This window comes from Oncorhynchus mykiss, chromosome 27 (assembly GCF_057628025.1).
Source record: "Oncorhynchus mykiss isolate SJ-2025 chromosome 27, ASM5762802v1, whole genome shotgun sequence".
In the NCBI taxonomy this organism is placed as follows: Eukaryota; Metazoa; Chordata; class Actinopteri; order Salmoniformes; family Salmonidae; genus Oncorhynchus; species Oncorhynchus mykiss.
Genome location: NC_143048.1, coordinates 14,962,104 through 14,980,000, shown reverse-complemented (window position 1 = coordinate 14,980,000; position 17,897 = coordinate 14,962,104). Strand labels below are relative to the sequence as shown.

Genomic DNA, 17,897 nt, shown 5'->3' with positions numbered 1-17,897 from the left:
CTTCTTGCCACTCTTCCATAAAGGCCAGATTTGTGCAATATACGACTGATTGTTGTCCTATGGACAGAGTCTCCCACCTCAGCTGTAGATCTCTGCAGTTCATCCAGAGTGATCATGGGCCTCTTGGCTGCATCTCTGATCAGTCTTCTCCTTGTATGAGCTGAAAGTTTAGAGGGACGGCCAGGTCTTGGTAGATTTGCAGTGGTCTGATACTCCTTCCATTTCAATATTATCGCTTGCACAGTGCTCCTTGGGATGTTTAAAGCTTGGGAAATCTTTTTGTATCCAAATCCGGCTTTAAACTTCTTCACAACAGTATCGCGGACCTGCCTGGTGTGTTCCTTGTTCTTCATGATGCTCTCTGCGCTTTTAACGGACCTCTGAGACTATCACAGTGCAGGTGCATTTATACGGAGACTTCATTACACACAGGTGGATTGTATTCATCATCATTAGTCATTTAGGTCAACATTGGATCATTCAGAGATCCTCACTGAACTTCTGGAGAGAGTTTGCTGCACTGAAAGTAAAGGGGCTGAATCATTTTGCACGCCCAATTTTTCAGTTTTTGATTTGTTAAAAAAGTTTGAAATATCCAATAAATGTCGTTCCACTTCATGATTGTGTCCCACTTGTTGTTGATTCGTCACAAAAAAAATACAGTTTTATATCTTTATGTTTGAAGCCTTAAATGTGGCAAAAGGTTGCAAAGTTCAAGGGGGCCGAATACTTTCGCAAGGCACTGTACCTCTGCTGCAGAGGATAAGTTCAATACAGCTACCAGCCTCAGAAATCGCAGCTCAAATAAATGCATCAGAGCTCAATTAACAGACACATCTCAACATCAACTGTTCAGAGGAGACTGTGTGAACCAGGCCTTCATGGTCAAAGTGCTGCAAACAAACCACCACTAAAGGACACCAATAAGAAGACGTGCTGGGCCAAGAAACACGAGCAATGGACTTTGGTCTGATGAGTCCAAATTGGAGATTTTTGGTTCCAACTACTGTGTCTTTGTGACGCGGTGTGGGTGAACAGACGATATCTGCATTTGTGGTTCCCACCGTGAAGCATGGAGGTGGTGTGATGGTGCTTTGCTGGTACGCCGTCTGATTTATTTTGAATTCAAGGCACACTTAACCAGCATGGCTACCACAGCATTCTGCAGCGACACGCCATCCCATCTGGTTTGAGCTTAGTGGGACTATCATTTGTTTTTCAACAGGACAATGACCCAACACACTTCCAGGCTGTGTAAGGGCTATTTGACCAAGAAGAGTGATGGAGTGCTGCAGCAGATGACCCGACCTCATCCCAAACCATCTCAATTGGGTTGAGTTGGACCACAGATTGATGGAAAAGCAGCCAAGTGCTCAGCATATGTGGGAACTCCAAGACTGTTGGAAAAGCTAGGTTAAGGTGAAATTACAGGGTAAGCTGGTTGAGACAATGCCAAGAGTGTGCAAAGCTGTCATCAAGGTAAAGGGTGGCAACTTTGAAGAATCGCAAATATATATTTTGATTTAACACTTTTTTGGTTACTACATGATTCCATGTGTTATTTCATAGTTTTGATGTCGACTACTTTTATACAATGTAGAATAGCCAAAATAAAGAAATCCTTGAATGAGTAGATGTCCCCAAACTTTTGACTTGTACTGTATGTATGCATACATGCATGTATACACACACAGGAATTTCACCTTTACTACTACAAATGTATCATTGACATTTAGCACTATTTGTATCACCTGTGAGAACCATGTGCATCCAGGCTTAGAGACTGTGCTTGTTATTGGAACTATTACCCTGATTGTCTACTTTGTCGTCGTCCCTGGGAGGAGAGTACTTGGGCCTTCTGGGCCCTCTCTTAGGCAGACGTTTTCTCTTCAGCACATCACTTAACCGCCTAGGAGAGAGGGAGAGATTAATGTTGTTCTATGGAGGAGTGTGTGTGTCCTTGCGTGTGGTACCTGACCTATCATACATGCACATTCACATGTATTTAGTATTCGTGTTCTCTCACCCCTGTGGGCTGAGGTCCAGTGAGTCGTCCATGCTGTGCTGGAAGCTAGGTGAGCCCAGGTCTGGGGTGGCGGTGGTGGCCGCCGTAGTGTTTGCAGTGCTGATGGTGGTGGTACACAGGCTAGCCGTGCCGCTGGTGCACGCCTTCGGGGGACTAGTGAGGAAGGCCTCCGACTCAGCCAGGTTCTTCACCTGGTGCATCACACCTGGCAGGGGAGGAGGGCAGAGGTGAGGGCTGATGGAATACAGCGAAATTCCTCTTTTCCAAATTCTCTGATATTAAAGAGGTTGGTGTGAGAAATTGTGATTCAATAAATCAGGCATTTAACTAGATAAACAGCGTTCTGTGGTCCACGACATAAGTGCACTGTGGTGTGACATCCCAATTTTGTGACCTCAGTGTTGACTTCGCTAAAAATACATTGAAGCTCCTCAAATAGCAGTGGAGGACCAATCATAACAGGTCCTCTGAACAGCAGCTCCTGGTGCTAGAAAAGAGCTGTGTGTTAAGGATCATTACGGGTCAGCTCCTCTAGGGAGGAGACACCGGCTCAGGCAGGATTTATCACCTTCTCTTCTGAAGAAGACACTGAATACGTCAGGCAGCTTCTGCATGAGGATCTCAGCCATCTGCAGAGAGCCCACTACAATTTTCAGGTCCTGGCTGGACAGCATGGAGGCAATGTGACTGGGAGAAGGAAACAGACAAACACTGAGGTTCAGGTGTGATGTGAAGACGCATGTCGTACTGACTATTTATTTTTGTCAATGGAGACAGCAATCGTGACTCAAAAGTTCACCTGGACACCGCGTGGTTTCTCAGCACGTCCTTGAGGAGCTCGGCATCGGCGAAGAAGATGATCCTGAGGATGGCTCGGAGGCACTTATGTCTGACGGCTGGGCCTGCCGACGAGCTGTACACCTCGTACAGCACCCCAAAAAGGGTCTTGATGAAGCACTTGGCCAGCTCAGGGTCTTCCTTCATCAGCTGGGCCCGTGCATCCTCCCTCCTCACCTCCTGGTGACCCCCTGGGGGACAGACAGGGGAAAACTCACGTAAGAAATTGGATTCCATCAGCTAGTGCAGAAGACACAAAGCAGCCTGTTCAATTTCACGAGTTCACAAAAAGATGCGTTAAGAGCACGTCTGCATTGGGAAAAAGGTAATCTGCCCTCAATGGGATTAACTGGTTCAAAGGCTCAATAAAAATACCTATAGCGATCTATAAATTGTATATTTTCCAGTGAATAGAGCTAGTCTCAGAACCCAATCAGGGCATCATACAACAGCAACTGACATGAAACGCATACAACTGACACAAGTTTGGGGATAGTCTATGACTAGAGGTAATGATGGTCTCTCTCTCACCAGTAGTGGGGTTGGCTAAGGGGTTGGGTTTCCTCTGGATACCCCGTGCTGTGCCAGTGTCCTCGTTGATCTGCTGCATAGAGTTGAAGTCGATAGTGTAGACGCGGCCCAGGGTGGACAGGCTGATCTCGTCCTCTCCGTTCTGGTGGGCCGTCTGGAGGGGAAGAGAGAACCAGACACCCCCAGACGTTAGTGTAACACTGGGCTGCACAGGGGATTCACACAGCTCACAACATATCAAGACGGAAACAGTCTACTTCCTTAGTATAGGTAGGGCATAGTTTTTTCTGACTACCTGACCTGAAGAGGACAAACTCTGGGCCCCAAGTCTGGAAGGAAATTCCCTAAAATGGAGCGGAGCAGCATGTCTGTTCTTTACCTCAATGATGCGGCTGTCGATGCGGTTGTAGGGGTGCCACAGGCCCCGGTCGTCCCTCCACTGCCAAATGGCCCCCTCTGTGGCCTGGGCACTGCCCTTCTTCAGCATGAGATCCACAGCAAAGATGCCCTCTCTGGGCAGGCAGGGCATCAGCTCGCTGGTGGAAGGGGAACAACAAACAGTTAGCAAAGTGCATCAAGGAAATTCGCAAACAAGCCATCTGTGACGGGTGCATGGAGGCCGCCATTTTTATGCACATCCACCATTAGGGTAGAAAAGGTTGTTGTAACGTTGAGAGCAGCAGAGGGGGTTCCTTACCAGATGAGTGAGGTGAGTTCATAGAGCTCCTGGGGGCTCCGGGGCACCAGGTCAATCTGCTCCTGGCAGCTACCGTTGGCCGCTCCGCACAGAAGGAAGCGCAGAGTCTCTGCAATATCTGAACAAAAACAACGTGCTTAGTTTGTCCTCTTTCCACAGGCTATTGGCTTGATACAGTCAAGGACTTTGGCCTTGGAGGCATTTAGACTGTCATTATATAGTTAACTTGCCCAAGAGTTTGTAAGCTGCATTTTTAGGCTTCATTCATGTGAGCAGTGTAAATGCGTACCAATATAAAGTGTGTTTGTCTGCATGAGCCACTTACTCTGCTTCATGAGCTGCACGGCCAGACAGGGGCAGTTGGAGCACATGAGGGAGAACATACGCACCACCATGATGAACATGCCCGAGCTGAGCACGGGCGGGGTGACCACCAGCAGCTGCTGGATGTTGGTCAGCAGGTCCCGCGAGGCCACCTGCTGTAGCAGGTTCTGTGGACAGCGGTCACACAGAGGTCAGTCATAATGAGTCTGTTCAGGAGGGTGAGAGATGTTAGAGCCATAGAAACGTGTTGAGTAGAACCGCCTCACTCACCTCCTCGTGTTGAAAGTTGTCCACCAGCCTGGCAAAACAGAGACAAGTGCTTTCAACGGATTTCTTATCCTGTACGGGGGGGGGGGGAAATAACCACAGACACGTCTTCACAGGGAACATACCACAGACAACACCAGTGGTGGAAAAGTCCCAAATCTACATGCTTGAGTAAAAGATACCTTGACTCAAGTAAAAGTAGAAGTCACAAAGTAAAATACTACTTGAGGAAAAGGTTTGAAATATAGTTAAGTATCAAACATTAAAAAAAAAATCGATTTCCTTATATTATGCAAACCAGACAGCATAATTTGCTTGTTTCTTTAATTAACAGATAGCCAGCATGTAAAAGGTGAATGTATGTGTACCTGGTGTGTGAGTCTCTGGGTTAGCAGTGGCAGAGAGTCAGAGACAAAGTGGAACTCATCAGGGGTGATGCTCTGGCAGCAGTTGGCTGCAATGGCCAGGGCATTCCTCTGGGCGTTGATGCTGAAGAACTCCAGGTACAGCAGACAGTCGGCTAGACCACCCTGCACGACACAGGAAACACATTTAAAACGAAACAGTTAAACAAGAATTAGGGATAACTGGCGCACACAGTGGGGCAAAAAAGTATTTAATCAGCCACCAATTGTGCAAGTTCTCCCAATTAAAAAGATGAGGCCTGTAATTTTCATCATAGGTACACTTCAACTATGACAGACAAAATGAAAAAAAAAAAAAATCCAGAAAATCACATTGTAGGATTTTTAATGATTATATTTGCAAATTATGGTGGAAAATAAGTATTTGGTCAATAACAAAAGTTTCTCAATCCTTTGTTATATACCCTTTGTTGGCAATGACAGAGGTCAAACGTTTTCTGTAAGTCTTCACAAGGTTTTCACACACTGTTGCTGGTATTTTGGCCCATTCCTCCATGCTGATCTCCTCTAGAGCAGTGATGTTTTGGGGCTGTTGCTGGGCAACACGGACTTTCAACTCCCTTCAAAGACTTTCTATGGGGTTGAGATCTTGAGACTGGCTAGGCCACTCCAGGACCTTGAAATGCTTCTTACGAAGCCACTCCTTCGTTGCCCGGGCGGTGTGTTTGGGATCATTGTCATGCTGAAAGACCTAGCCACGTTTCATCTTCAATGCCCTTGCTGATGGAAGGAGGTTTTCACTCAAAATCTCACGATACATGGCCCCATTCATTCTTTCCTTTACACGGATCAGTTGTCCTGGTCCCTTTGCAGAAAAACAGCCCCAAAGCATGATGTTGCCACCCCTATGACCATTAAATGTGTGAATTCAAAATGGCTTTTCAACCCCATTTCATTTAGTGATACTGTTATTCTGTATTGCACAACTATCATATAGCAACTATTTATTAACACTGAGGGATCTCTGTTCATGAAATTGTTGAATTCAAAAACGGCTTCCGTTCATCTTATCGGTTTTGCACAGGTGTTGTACTAGACATCAGGCCGATGACGGCATTTTTAATATCGTCCGATTCCAATATGCTTAATGCTATATCGTGCATCCCTATTATTTTGCAATGGGATTTTTTTTATTACTCCCATAAGGTGGCGTACAATTGGCGATGTCCGTGTTAAGGCATGGTTTGGACGGGGACCGTCATTGTAAATAATTTGTTCTTAACTTTTCTAGGGTAGAGGGCAGCATTCTGAATTTTGGATGAAAAGCATGCCCAAATTAAACGGCCTGCTACTCGTGCCCAGAAGATATGATATGCATATAACTGGTAGATCTGGATAGAAAACACTCTAAAGTTTCCAAAACTGTTAACACAGTGTCTGTGAGTATAACAGAACTGATTTAGCAGGCGAAAACCTGAGAAAAATCCATTCAGGAAGTAGTTTTTTTTGTTGGTTTTGTAGTTTTCTATTCAATGCCATTACAGTACCCATTGACTTAGGACTCCATTTGCAGTTCCTATGTGTCCACTAGATGTCAACAGTCTTTAGAAATTGTTTCAGACTTGTATTCTGATAAATGAGGGAGTAAGACCAGTCTGAATGAGTGGACCCTGACGTGTCACAGAGCTTTTTCATACGCAATCCTGAGAGAGTGCATTTCTTGTTTACCTTTTATATTGACAACGTTATTGTCCGGTTGAAATATTACAGATCATTTAGGCTAAAAACAACCTGAGGATTGAATATAAACATTGTTTGACATGTTTCTATGAACTTCACGGATACAATTTGGATTTTTTTGTCTGCCTGTTTTGACTGCGTTTGAGCCTGTGGATTACTGAAGAAACCGAACAAAACGGATGTTTTTGGATATAATGAGACTTTATCGAACAAAGGGAACATTTATTGAGTAAATGAATATCTTCTGAGTGCAACCATATGAAGATCAAAGGTAAGGGATTAATTTTCACTATTTCTGAGTTTTGTAACTCTTCTGCTTGGCTGGTTACTGTTTGTAATGATTTGTCTACTGGGCTATGTTCTCAAATAATCGTAAGGTATGCTTTCGCCATAAAGCATTTTTTAAAATCTGACACCGTGGTTGGAATCACAAGAAGTTCATCTTTAAACCTGTGTAAAATATGTTTTGTTTTCTGAATTTTTATAATGTGTATTTCTGTATTTGGAGCTCTGCAATCTCACTGGATGTCGGCCAGGTGGAGCGTCCCACATACCCTAGAAAGGTTAACTATGTTAACTTGTTGAATCTAGGGGTCTTTTTATTTTATTTTTTTAAATAACATTCCCAAAGTAAACGGGCTATTTTTCAGGACCAGAAAATAGAATATGCATATAATTGACAGCTTAGGATAGAAAGCACTAACGTTTCCAAAACTGTAAAGATACTCAGACTATAACAGAACTGATATTGCAAGAATGAGAAAAAACCAATCAGGAATGCAGCGGTTTCTAAATAAGAGTCGCTTCCTATGCTTCCCTATTGAACAATGAATGGGATATCAACGATATTCCTTTTTCTATGGCTTCCTTAATGTGTCTAGTATCACAAGACATAGTTTCAGGCTTTATTTTGAAAAATGAGCCTGAGCGACAACATTGCGTCAGTGTCCACCTGATGGCTCTTTGTGCATTTCTCGCGCAAAAGACAGAGGTAGCCATTTTTCCACCCGGTCTTACTGAAAAAAGCTCTGTCCCGGTTGATATATTATCAAATAGAGATTTGAAAAACTTGAGGATTGATTATAAACAACTTTTGCCATGTTTCTGTCGATATTATGGAGCTAATTTTGAATATTTTTCGGCGTTGTCGTGACCGCAATTTCCGGTTGTTTTCTCAGCCAAACATTAACTAACGGAGCTATTTTTGGCTACAAAAATGATTTTTCAGGAAAAAAGGAACATTTGCTATCTAACTGGGAGTCTCGGGAGTGAAAACATCCGAAGCTCAAAGGTAAACGATTTAATTTGATTGCTTTTCTGATTTGTGACCAGATTGCCTGCTGCTAGCTAGGCATAATGCTATGCTAGGCTATCGATAAACTTACACAAATGCTTGTCTTGCTTTGGCTGTAAAGCATATTTTCAAAATCTGAGATGACAGGGTGATTAACAAAAGGCTAAGCTGTGTTTGAATATATTTCACTTGTGATTTCATGAATATTAATATTTTCTAGTAAGATTTTTTTGTCCGTTGTGTTATGCTACTTAGTGTCAGTTGATGACAATTCTCCCGGATCCGGGATGGGTATTTTTTTTTACTCCCGTTCATTTTGGCCGGCAACAGTTTTATTTATCAACTATTATTTCCGGCTAATGGGAAACCTGAGACATATCTAACATACAGCCACCACCATCACTTATTTTAAGGTGAGTACATGAGAGCTGGGTAGGGAGCAGAGATGAGAGAGAGAGGCAGAGCTGAGCCAGAGGGAGCAACACTTACAGCCTGCAGGATGGCTTTGCTGTGTCGCCTTGACAACATCTCCAAGGCAGTCAGGGCCTGCTCCGCCACGTCAATGAACTGAATCACCTGAAGCTGCAGACAGAGAGAGCTATTATCATATCCACCACCGTTTTATGACTGCATATGAATGAAGAGGGAACAAGAACATGAGAAAGACAAATGGAAGACAAGAGAACAAGGTATGGGCTAGGAAAACCTGGGTTGCATTCTGTAGGTATTCATTGTTGGGACATGTTTTCAAACGTACTAGGCAGTACTGAAATTTGAATGTGTGTGTTTGGTACCTACTGAACCTGAGCAGAGGGGGTTATCCTACCTTCTCCAGGAAGACGGGGATGGCATCCACGACCACAGCAGAGGACCGAGGCAGCGCCTCCATCATGTAAGTGAGAGCACGGGAGGCGTGGTTCATCTGAGCAGAGGCACGAGGTAAGATACAGATTTCACAAACATAACTCCAAAGGAATCCTTGTTGGCTGGAACCACAGTTAAAACACTGTACTGAGGTACAATTATTTGCAACAAAATATAACCAGGAGAGAGTGTGGCACCTCGCAATGTAGGCCTAATGTCATGGTGAAAAACAAATATCACTGGGCCCCCCCCCCCAAAGATATAAGCTCAGGATACTCACAATGTCAAAGTTATGCTCCATCTGTAACAATGTCATCTGTAAAGAAGAGGGGATTAAGGGACTTAGCAAATCAAGTCACGGTGTAAAATGACTTAAGACTAAAGGCAGACAAAGCATTTTGTGACTCACCAGAGCAGGCACCACGCTCTTCACGGGGAAGCCTCCTAGTGTCTCCTCGTTGCCCATCACTAGCAGCTGGCACATCTCGATAGCGGCCTGGAGCTGCTGGGACTCGTCGCCGGTGGCCTGCAGGCCCTGCAGCAGCTGCTGAGCCTTGGAGCCTGGGAGGAGAGGAGGGATAAAGCAGGTCAGAGTAGAGACTAAACAGCAGGGCCAGTATTCACAAGAGTAGGAGTGCTGATATAGGATCAGTTTAGCCCTTAAGATAAAAGCTAAGCCCCTCGCCATATAATGAGATTATATGGAGAGGGGGAATCAGACACTAGATCAGCACTCCTCTGAGAAACATTTTTAATATGGGCCCTGCCAGGAGTGCAGTCAGCACACACTTGGATTAGAGTTGAGTGAATAGCAGGTTAGAAGAATAAAGACAGACATAAGTGAACTCAACATGCCTCCCCTGAGGGAGAATGGAAACATCCTGCTCACTCGGGGCTTCCCGAGTGGCGCTGCGGTTTAAGGTACTGCATCTCAGTGCTAGAAGCTTCACTAAAGACCCTGGTTCGATCCCGGGCTGTATCACAACCAGCGTGCACAATTGGCTCAGTGTTGTCCGGGTCAGGGGAGGGTTTGGCCGGGCTAGGCCGTAATTGTATATAAGAATATTCTAAACTGACTTGCCTAGTTAAATAAAAGTTTATTTTTTAAGAAATAAAAAAGAAGTGGTAATTAAATGGATTCTGGACACAGACAAGATGGTGTAGCACTCACTGGCTCCACTGCCTATAGTTCTGTGAAACAGCTGGGACATGCGGGGTCCCAGGGGCCCAAAGAGGTGTGGGGGTAGACCCCTGGCCTCCAGCAGGGCTGTGGGGAGAAAACAGCTAGGTTAGACAACAACCAAAGATTCCGCAACACCAACAAGGGCTGACAGGGAACTCTTAGACAGGAACATTGGCACCTGTATCTAAGGAAAGCTGTGATCGTCATACCTTGGAGTCTGCCCATTTCAGAGTCATCGGACTCACTCTCACCGGATGTGGTCATCCCTACAGCTCCGGCCACTGAGCTAGAAGCTGGAGAAAATTAAGGGGCAATTAAATCACCATTGTCCTCATCAAAATTACAACAAATGTATCAAACAAAGAGTTCAAGTAAGGATCATACACACCTAGGCAGGCCTAGGAAAACAGTCAACGATCTTTTAGTGTACACACACACCAAGCAGAGGCTACATCAAGCTTTAGCTGGCTCCTATGCGTTTAGAACAAACACATACCAGACATTTGTGGGATAGTGCAAATGTTTTTATCCACTAAGGGTCAAGGGGAGAGAATCTCTGCTACCACAAGCAGGTAGTGCTACACCTATAATGGTACACCGAGTTTGTCCTTGACCATTTGAGCTGAGAAGGGAAAACTCTGTGCCCTAGTCGCAGTAGGTACCTGTACCTGAAGCCCCCTGCGGGGCCTCATCAGTGCGGGCAGCCGAGGAGTTGGCCCCATCCTGGTTGTTGTCCGAGTCAGCCATCTTCTCTTGTCGGCGAGCTTCGGCTGCCCCGCGCTTGCCCAGGCCTGAGCCTCGCCGACTGGGGAGGGGGGCATAGTGGGACTGAGTGACTACACAAACTAGACCACAAAGCCCACAATCAAACATGGCAGCACACAACTGACATTCCTGGTCATAAGGTATCACTAACTTACACTTGTGTTTCGCAATGTGAACATCTGTTCACACACACACCTGTGAGCAGACATGTGCAGGTACCGACAAGAAGCGCGTTCATAAAATGAGTGAAAACTATTAGGTCATATTTTAGAAACCAGGAAACACTGGACAGTTAATTGAAAGGAATAATTCAACTAAAACCACTAATTCAGTGTTAAATAAAACCTTTTTTTTGTCATAATAAGGTTGTTAGCAACATGTCGAAATCTGTTGCAGCTCAAATCGACCATAACACACGGCACTCTCACACGGAGGGGGGGGGGGGGGGCTAGGTAGCTGGCTAGCAAATATAGCTACAGATAATAATGACAAAAAACAATATTAGCATGTGAAGTAGCTAGCCAGCTGTAAAATCGACAAACTGCAGGAGTCTACAACCATGTTCAACCTGCAGATCGTCTGAGGGGGGTTCTGACCTTGCTATGGCAACAGCCCATACATGTGGTAAAGAGGTTCATGGAACGCTGGGGCAAGAGCAAGGATGAGTACTTGGCAGCCATTCCAAAAAAAAGATCCAACAGTGGATATTGATGATTTAGGAGTTAACGGCCTCACAAATGTGGTTACTATAATCCGATATGGATATATTTAGTCCTTTTCGGGTTTGGAAAAATGTCTGCTAAATGCTAACTCCTATTTGTATAAGCTGGTAGCATAGCTAGCCTTAGCGATTGGTAGGTGATGTTTTAAGTGTGATGCAGTTGATTGGTGATGATGTTAACATATATTGGGGTTGACATCCACTCAAGTATTATACTCGGATGTTACCCGCAACATTGTGTGAAATACACAAATAGCCTAAAAGTAGGCACAATAAGGGATTCTGAATCTTTCCCCCATGGGGGAGTTTCCATTGTTTTGGTCAAGTTCCATAGATCTATTTACAGAATCTCTGCTTTCCCACAGACATAACCCAGGGCAAGAAGGGAGGAGAAACGTTCATTGCAGATTTTTTCAACCCTTATTTTTATCAGGTAAATTGACTGAGAACACATTCTCATTTACAGCAATGACCTGGGGAATAGTAACAAGGGAGAGGAATGAGCCAATTGGAAGCTGGGGATGATTAAGTGGCCATGGAATTTATCCAGGACACAGGGGTTAACACCCTTAAGATAAGTGCCACAGGATCTTTAGTGACCAGAGAGTTAAGAAACCCATTTAACATTCCATCCGAAAGACAGCACCCAATACAGGGCAATGTCCCCAAACCCTGTCCTGCGGCATTGGGAAACTGAGTTGAATCATTTGGTCAACTGTTTAGTTTGAACACATCTAAGCGAAATATATACGTCGTCACGACTACAGACAGATTGATGCCTATACCATCTATTGACTGATTTGGTCATCTGGAGTGCAGGTAATTATTTTAAAAGGCTTATGAAATGTGAGTGTTATTCCCCATCTCCAGTGACAAGAACTTTATGATGATGCTTCACAAGACGATTTCCTGATTCCACACTGTCAACTTAGAAGTTAAATCATGGTGAAAATAGTTATTTTACCAACTCATAGAACATGACACATCCTGTCAATTTGGTTTAGAGTGGATTTTCCCCTTAAAACATGTTATGGCCTACAACACTTTTGAATGCACTGAAATATCAACTTCTCAGGGACAATTTCATTAGGTATTGCCAAGGAAGCCACCCACTTCCATAAAATATTGGATGTATAGTTTAGTACTTTTTGTACACACCGAAATACAGCAGACTACAATTGACTTGGGGCTTTAGACTGGAGAAGTAGAGAGATGACCGAGCAGTGTGAGGCTGTAGTACCTGGTGCTGGCGCAGGAGCCCGTGGTCTTCTGGCGTGTGCTCCGCCGAAAGCTGGGGAGCTCTGCTGGAGGAGACTCGCTGCGCTTCTTAGTGGACTTCCTCAAACCTAATGAGACACGAGGAGTCAATGAGTAAACAGTCAAGGCAAAAGACAGGAAAAACCACAGTGATAGAACAATATAACACATTTCTAGTGGTTTACTATCATGATAACCAGTTTATCCATTTCCATCACTTAAGAGCAATTACAGTGGGGCAAAAAAGTATTTAGTCAGCCACCAATTGTGAAAGTTCTCCCACTTAAAAAGATGAGAGACGCCTGTAATTTTCATCATAGGTACACTTCAACTATGACAGACAACTATGACAGAGATTTTTTTTTTCAGAAAATCACATTGTAGGATTTTTAATGAATTTATTTGCAAATTATGGTGGAAAATAAGTATTTGGTCACCTACAAACAAGCAAGATTTCTGGCTCTCGCAGACCTGTAACTTCTTCTTTAAGAGGCTCCTCTGTCCTCCACTCGTTACATGTACTAATGGCACCTGTTTGAACTTGTTATCAGTATAAAAGACACCTGTCCACAACCTCAAATAGTCACACTCCACTATGGCCAAGACCAAAGAGCTGTCAAAGGACACCAGAAACAAAATTGTAGACCTGCACCAGGCTGGGAAGACTGAATCTGCAATAGGTAAGCAGCTTGGTTTGAAGAAATCAACTGTGGGAGCAATTATTAGGAAATGGAAGACATACAAGACCACTGATAATCTCCCTCGATCTGGGGCTCCATGCAAGATCTCACACCGTGGGGTCAAAATGATCACAAGAACGGTGAGCAAAAATCCCAGAACCACACGGGGGGGACCTTGTGAATGACCTGCAGAGAGCTGGGACCAAAGTAACAAAGCCTACCATCAGTAACACACTACGCCGCCAGGGACTCAAATCCAAATCCTCAAATCCTGTGAAAACCTCCTTCCATCAGCAAGGGCATTGAAGATGAAACGTGGCTGGGTCTTGCAGCATCACAATGATCCCAAACACACCGCCCGGGCAATGAAGGAGTGGCTTCGTAAGAAGCATTTCAAGGTCCTGGAGTGGCCTAGCCAGTCTCCAGATCTCAACCCCATAGAAAATCTTTGGAGGGAGTCCGTGTTGCCCAGCAACAGCCCCAAAACATCACTGCTCTAGAGGAGATCTGCATGGAGGAATGGGCCAAAATACCAGTGTGAAAACCTTGAAGACTTACAGAAACATTTGACCTCTCATTGCCAACAAAGGGTATATAACAAAGTATTGAGGTAAACTTTTGTTATTGAACAAATACTTATTTTACACCATATTTGCAAATATATTCATTAAAAATCCTACAATGTGATTTTCTGGATTTTTTCTCTCATTTTGTCTGTCATAGTTGAAGTGTACCTATGATAAATTACAGGCCTCTCGTCTTTTTAAGTGGGAGTACTTGCACAATTGGTGGCTGACTAAATACTTTTTAGCCCCACTGTATATGTAACGCAAATGATTGAGCTATGCAGAGATGCCACTTTATACAATGTTGGTTTAGTCTACAACCATTACTAACCAAACGGTGGCTTAAGATATTTCACCCAATCCGTTTCAGCAGTGATAAGGGGTGTTTTTCCAGTAGAAAAACTGGAATTTCAGTTTACTCCTTAAAGTTTTTATTTTTTTACCCCAACCCTTTTTAACTGACAAGTACAGGAGTAGTTAGTGGTTGACAAGTGACATAACGGTCAAAAGCATAGCAAGGACTGGTTCAGAGGGGGTCGGCACCAGTCACTCATAACAGTAAGGGAGGACAGTCACACACTGACAGCTCTGGTGTTCTTCTCAGTCGAGAGCACAGTACCACCGACACTGGGTGAGAGTATAAATAGCCCATCTCTCATTAGTACAGAACAACCTTCATGCTAAACCTGAGGGTCCCAACAGAATGCAAAAATATGACACCGACTGACCTTTTCAAGTAGCCACAAACGCAACCACACACCTCAGTCATGTCCCCCAGTAACACCAGTTAACCAACAGAATAATCAAAATGGCAATGTGTTGTTGCTACAGCAGGAAGCCTGTTGCGTGCCATCACAGCCACACTGCGCACCCACCATGCAATCTGGCTTACTCACCATTATAGCAGCAGAGAGGACAGACTGAGAAGATGTGTGTGTGTGTGACAGTGTGCACTACAAGTGACAAAATGTGCCCCTCCCCCCTTAATAAAAGTGGGTGAATCACTCGCACCGCTCCCCCCCCCCCCCCCCCCCCAGTGAAAACATGATGCCTGCTAGTTGGCCGGCCGTCAGGCAGGGTGGGCCGGTCTAGGTCACATGTTTGGAGCTGGGCCCTGTGGCAGCGTGCCCAGCCTCAGTTACCATCTTGGAATCCCCTACCCCAAACCAGAACACACTGATCATCTTCCACTCACCCGCATGCACTACATTTGTGACAGCTCCCCCCTAACCCACCTAGGAGCTTTAAACTCAAAACAGTACGAGTCTGAACATTGAGCCATGCAGTCACTCTTCTTCAAAACAAACTACAGCCACAGTCTGACCTTCACCTTACACTACAATTACCATAATGCATCGCTGTGTTGTGACCTCTAACCTCAGGGCTGATTGTGTCTGATCTGACAGCAAAAATGTAATGTCTCCAAGCACGTTAGCGAGCCCTTACCACCTACCTAACACCTGAGAGGCTGTAGTAAATCAGTCTGTCCTTTACAAATATCCATTTGCGCCACAGTCCAACTGGCTACAGTAGAGCCACCAGACAGATTATTTACATTAACAGTTGGAGGCTGGCCTGGTACTGAAACCTGAAACAGTCAAGCCAGGTATTTGCAGATCTTTAAGGCACAATTTCTCCCCAATTTCGATCTCATTTCATCGCTGCAACTGCCCAACGGGCTCGGGAGGCGAAGGTCAAGTCATGAGTCATCCGAAATACAACCCGCCAAACCACACTTCTTAACACCCACCTACCTAACCCGGTAGCCAGCCGCACCAATGTATTGGAGGAAACACCGTTCAACTGACGACTGAGGTCAGCCTGCCAAAAAGAGTTGCTAGAGCGAGATGAGCCAAGTAAAGCCCACCCTGGCCAAACCCTCCCCTAAACCGGACGACACCAGGCCAATTGCGCGCCGCCTTATGGAACTCCCGAACTCAGCCGGTTGTGATACGGACCGGAATCAAACCCAGGTCTGTAGTGACACATCCAGGTCTGTAGTGACACATCCAGCACTGCAATGCAGTGCCTTAGGCCTCCCGAGTGGCGCAGCAATCTAAGCAATGTGGTTAACCACTACACTTATACTAATCCATACACTCCAGATCTGTAAACTTTAAAGGGTTAGGGCAAAGGGAACAAAGAAGCAAATTTGGACCACCTATATCAGTTACATGTGCGTCTGTGGGAGTTTATATGCAAGGTTCGCTCTGTGTGTCCATGCATGCTTATCAGCACCGACTGTCTGCGCAGGGTTAATCCCCGCCTGGTGTGTGTGTGTGGTGGAGTGTGCCTGGTGTGAGAAGCAGTCACCCCAGCAGGTCCCAGTAAAGAGTGAGTTTCTGTAACTGAAGCCGCAACAAGGGTCCTGTGACATTTAATCCCGGAGTGTGACCTCTACCAGAGCACCACAACGACCCTCCAAAGACTGCTGCTCACACTGCCTTACAACCTTCGAACCTGAAGGAAGCAAACCCTTGGACCCTGGCTGGCTCACCACCATCACAAATATGAGCACCCCAAACCCAACTCCCCCTTGGTTGAAGGGAAATGTGACACGGTACACACAGGTACGAGGAGAGGGCAGGACAAACTCACTTGCTAGTTTGGCTTGTAGTCCTGAGGGTCCAGGTTTGGAGGCGGTCTCTGTCTTGGAGGAGCTGGGTAGGGACAGTTTGGGCTTTGGCAGGTTGACCTTGGGACTGAAGCGGGCCGCCCACTCAAACTTGGACGAGACGGCGGCTTTGGCCTGCTCCTTGTCACGGGTGCTTCGGCGTGGAGAGGGGCTGGAGGCGGAGCGGGAACGACGTGCCTTGTTCTGGTCTTTGCCCTGCTTGAGCCTGGCACCCTGTGTGGCGGTGGCACTGTTGGTGCCTGTGGAGGAGGAGGAAGAGGTGGAGGCAGAAGAGGAGGAGTCAGTCACCGTGCTACACCCAGCTTTGGCTGAGGCGGCCGACTTCGACGCCAGCTTGGTGGGTTTTGCAAATCTGCCGTCGGTACGGTTGGGGAGCGACCCAGCAGTGCTGCTCAGACAGGGGAGGGAGTCAGCCTTCTTCCGTTTAAGATTCGGTGAAGCCCCAGAGGCCCCGCTCTTCTTGCTCTGGCCACGGCCTGTAGGCAGCTCTGGAGCCAAGGGTCTCTTCTTGGAGGATTTGGCTGTGCCTTTCTTGGCCTCAGTGGTATGGTCTCTGGGTGGGGGGTTGGATTTTGACTTCTTGGCTGGGGTGGGGGTGTAGGTGTTAAGGTCAGGTGCAGAATTTCTCTTCAACCCTCGGGTGGTGCCTTCAGTCTTGGGTTGGTGTCCTGTTGGCTCTCGCTCTGATGTACCTGCGGCCTCTGGGTTGCCTTGCAGCACAAATGAAGCCACAGACAGTGACAGACTGCTACTCCCAGGGCGGTGGAGGACAGGAGAAAAAGAGAACCTCTTAGCACAGTGTCCAAACTGGAAAGTGATTAAGTACAACGCTTCCATTCAGTTAATTTAGGCCTACAGTAAATAGCCAATGGCGCTATAGATTGAAAAACAATAGTTAGTTACATTTTTATCTAAGCGCAATAGTCTGTCAAAAGCAGACCCCACAAACACACAGTGAGTGCGAAGGAGAGAGGAGGGGTACCTTCTTGAGCTGTGCCCTCTGGACTGGCCAGAGGCTGAGCTGGGTGCAGTTTTGGAAGCCTTAGATTTAGATCTTCTACTTTCAGGAGGGGAATTTGCTTTATGTTTTACCTGCTCTGACTGCAACCTGTAAGGTGGGGAATTAAAGAGCAAGTGAGTGTAGA

At 45.7% G+C, this 17,897-nt stretch overlaps 1 protein-coding gene across 4 annotated transcripts in view; it reads right to left on the bottom strand.

Moving 5' to 3' along the window:
* Positions 1 to 17,897, bottom strand: part of LOC110507608 (E3 ubiquitin-protein ligase TRIP12) — a 45,924-nt gene that overhangs the window by 18,475 nt on the left and 9,552 nt on the right. The window contains exons 3-22 of one of the 4 annotated variants that reach the window (XM_021587704.3): positions 17,735 to 17,860; positions 16,716 to 17,500; positions 12,855 to 12,960; positions 10,791 to 10,933; positions 10,338 to 10,421; positions 10,117 to 10,212; positions 9,355 to 9,506; positions 9,226 to 9,261; positions 8,908 to 9,003; positions 8,571 to 8,663; positions 5,051 to 5,212; positions 4,686 to 4,754; positions 4,417 to 4,582; positions 4,092 to 4,209; positions 3,774 to 3,930; positions 3,395 to 3,548; positions 2,826 to 3,054; positions 2,595 to 2,713; positions 2,027 to 2,231; positions 1,809 to 1,909 (exon numbers count right to left, since the gene is read on the bottom strand). In XM_021587704.3, coding sequence (XP_021443379.1) covers positions 1,809 to 1,909; positions 2,027 to 2,231; positions 2,595 to 2,713; positions 2,826 to 3,054; positions 3,395 to 3,548; positions 3,774 to 3,930; positions 4,092 to 4,209; positions 4,417 to 4,582; positions 4,686 to 4,754; positions 5,051 to 5,212; positions 8,571 to 8,663; positions 8,908 to 9,003; positions 9,226 to 9,261; positions 9,355 to 9,506; positions 10,117 to 10,212; positions 10,338 to 10,421; positions 10,791 to 10,933; positions 12,855 to 12,960; positions 16,716 to 17,500; positions 17,735 to 17,860 — 3,197 coding nt within the window. The remainder of the gene's footprint in view (positions 1 to 1,808; positions 1,910 to 2,026; positions 2,232 to 2,594; positions 2,714 to 2,825; positions 3,055 to 3,394; positions 3,549 to 3,773; positions 3,931 to 4,091; positions 4,210 to 4,416; positions 4,583 to 4,685; positions 4,755 to 5,050; positions 5,213 to 8,570; positions 8,664 to 8,907; positions 9,004 to 9,225; positions 9,262 to 9,354; positions 9,507 to 10,116; positions 10,213 to 10,337; positions 10,422 to 10,790; positions 10,934 to 12,854; positions 12,961 to 16,715; positions 17,501 to 17,734; positions 17,861 to 17,897) is intronic. The other 3 variants (XM_021587706.3, XM_021587705.3, XM_090224523.1) reach the window with 3 other exon arrangements.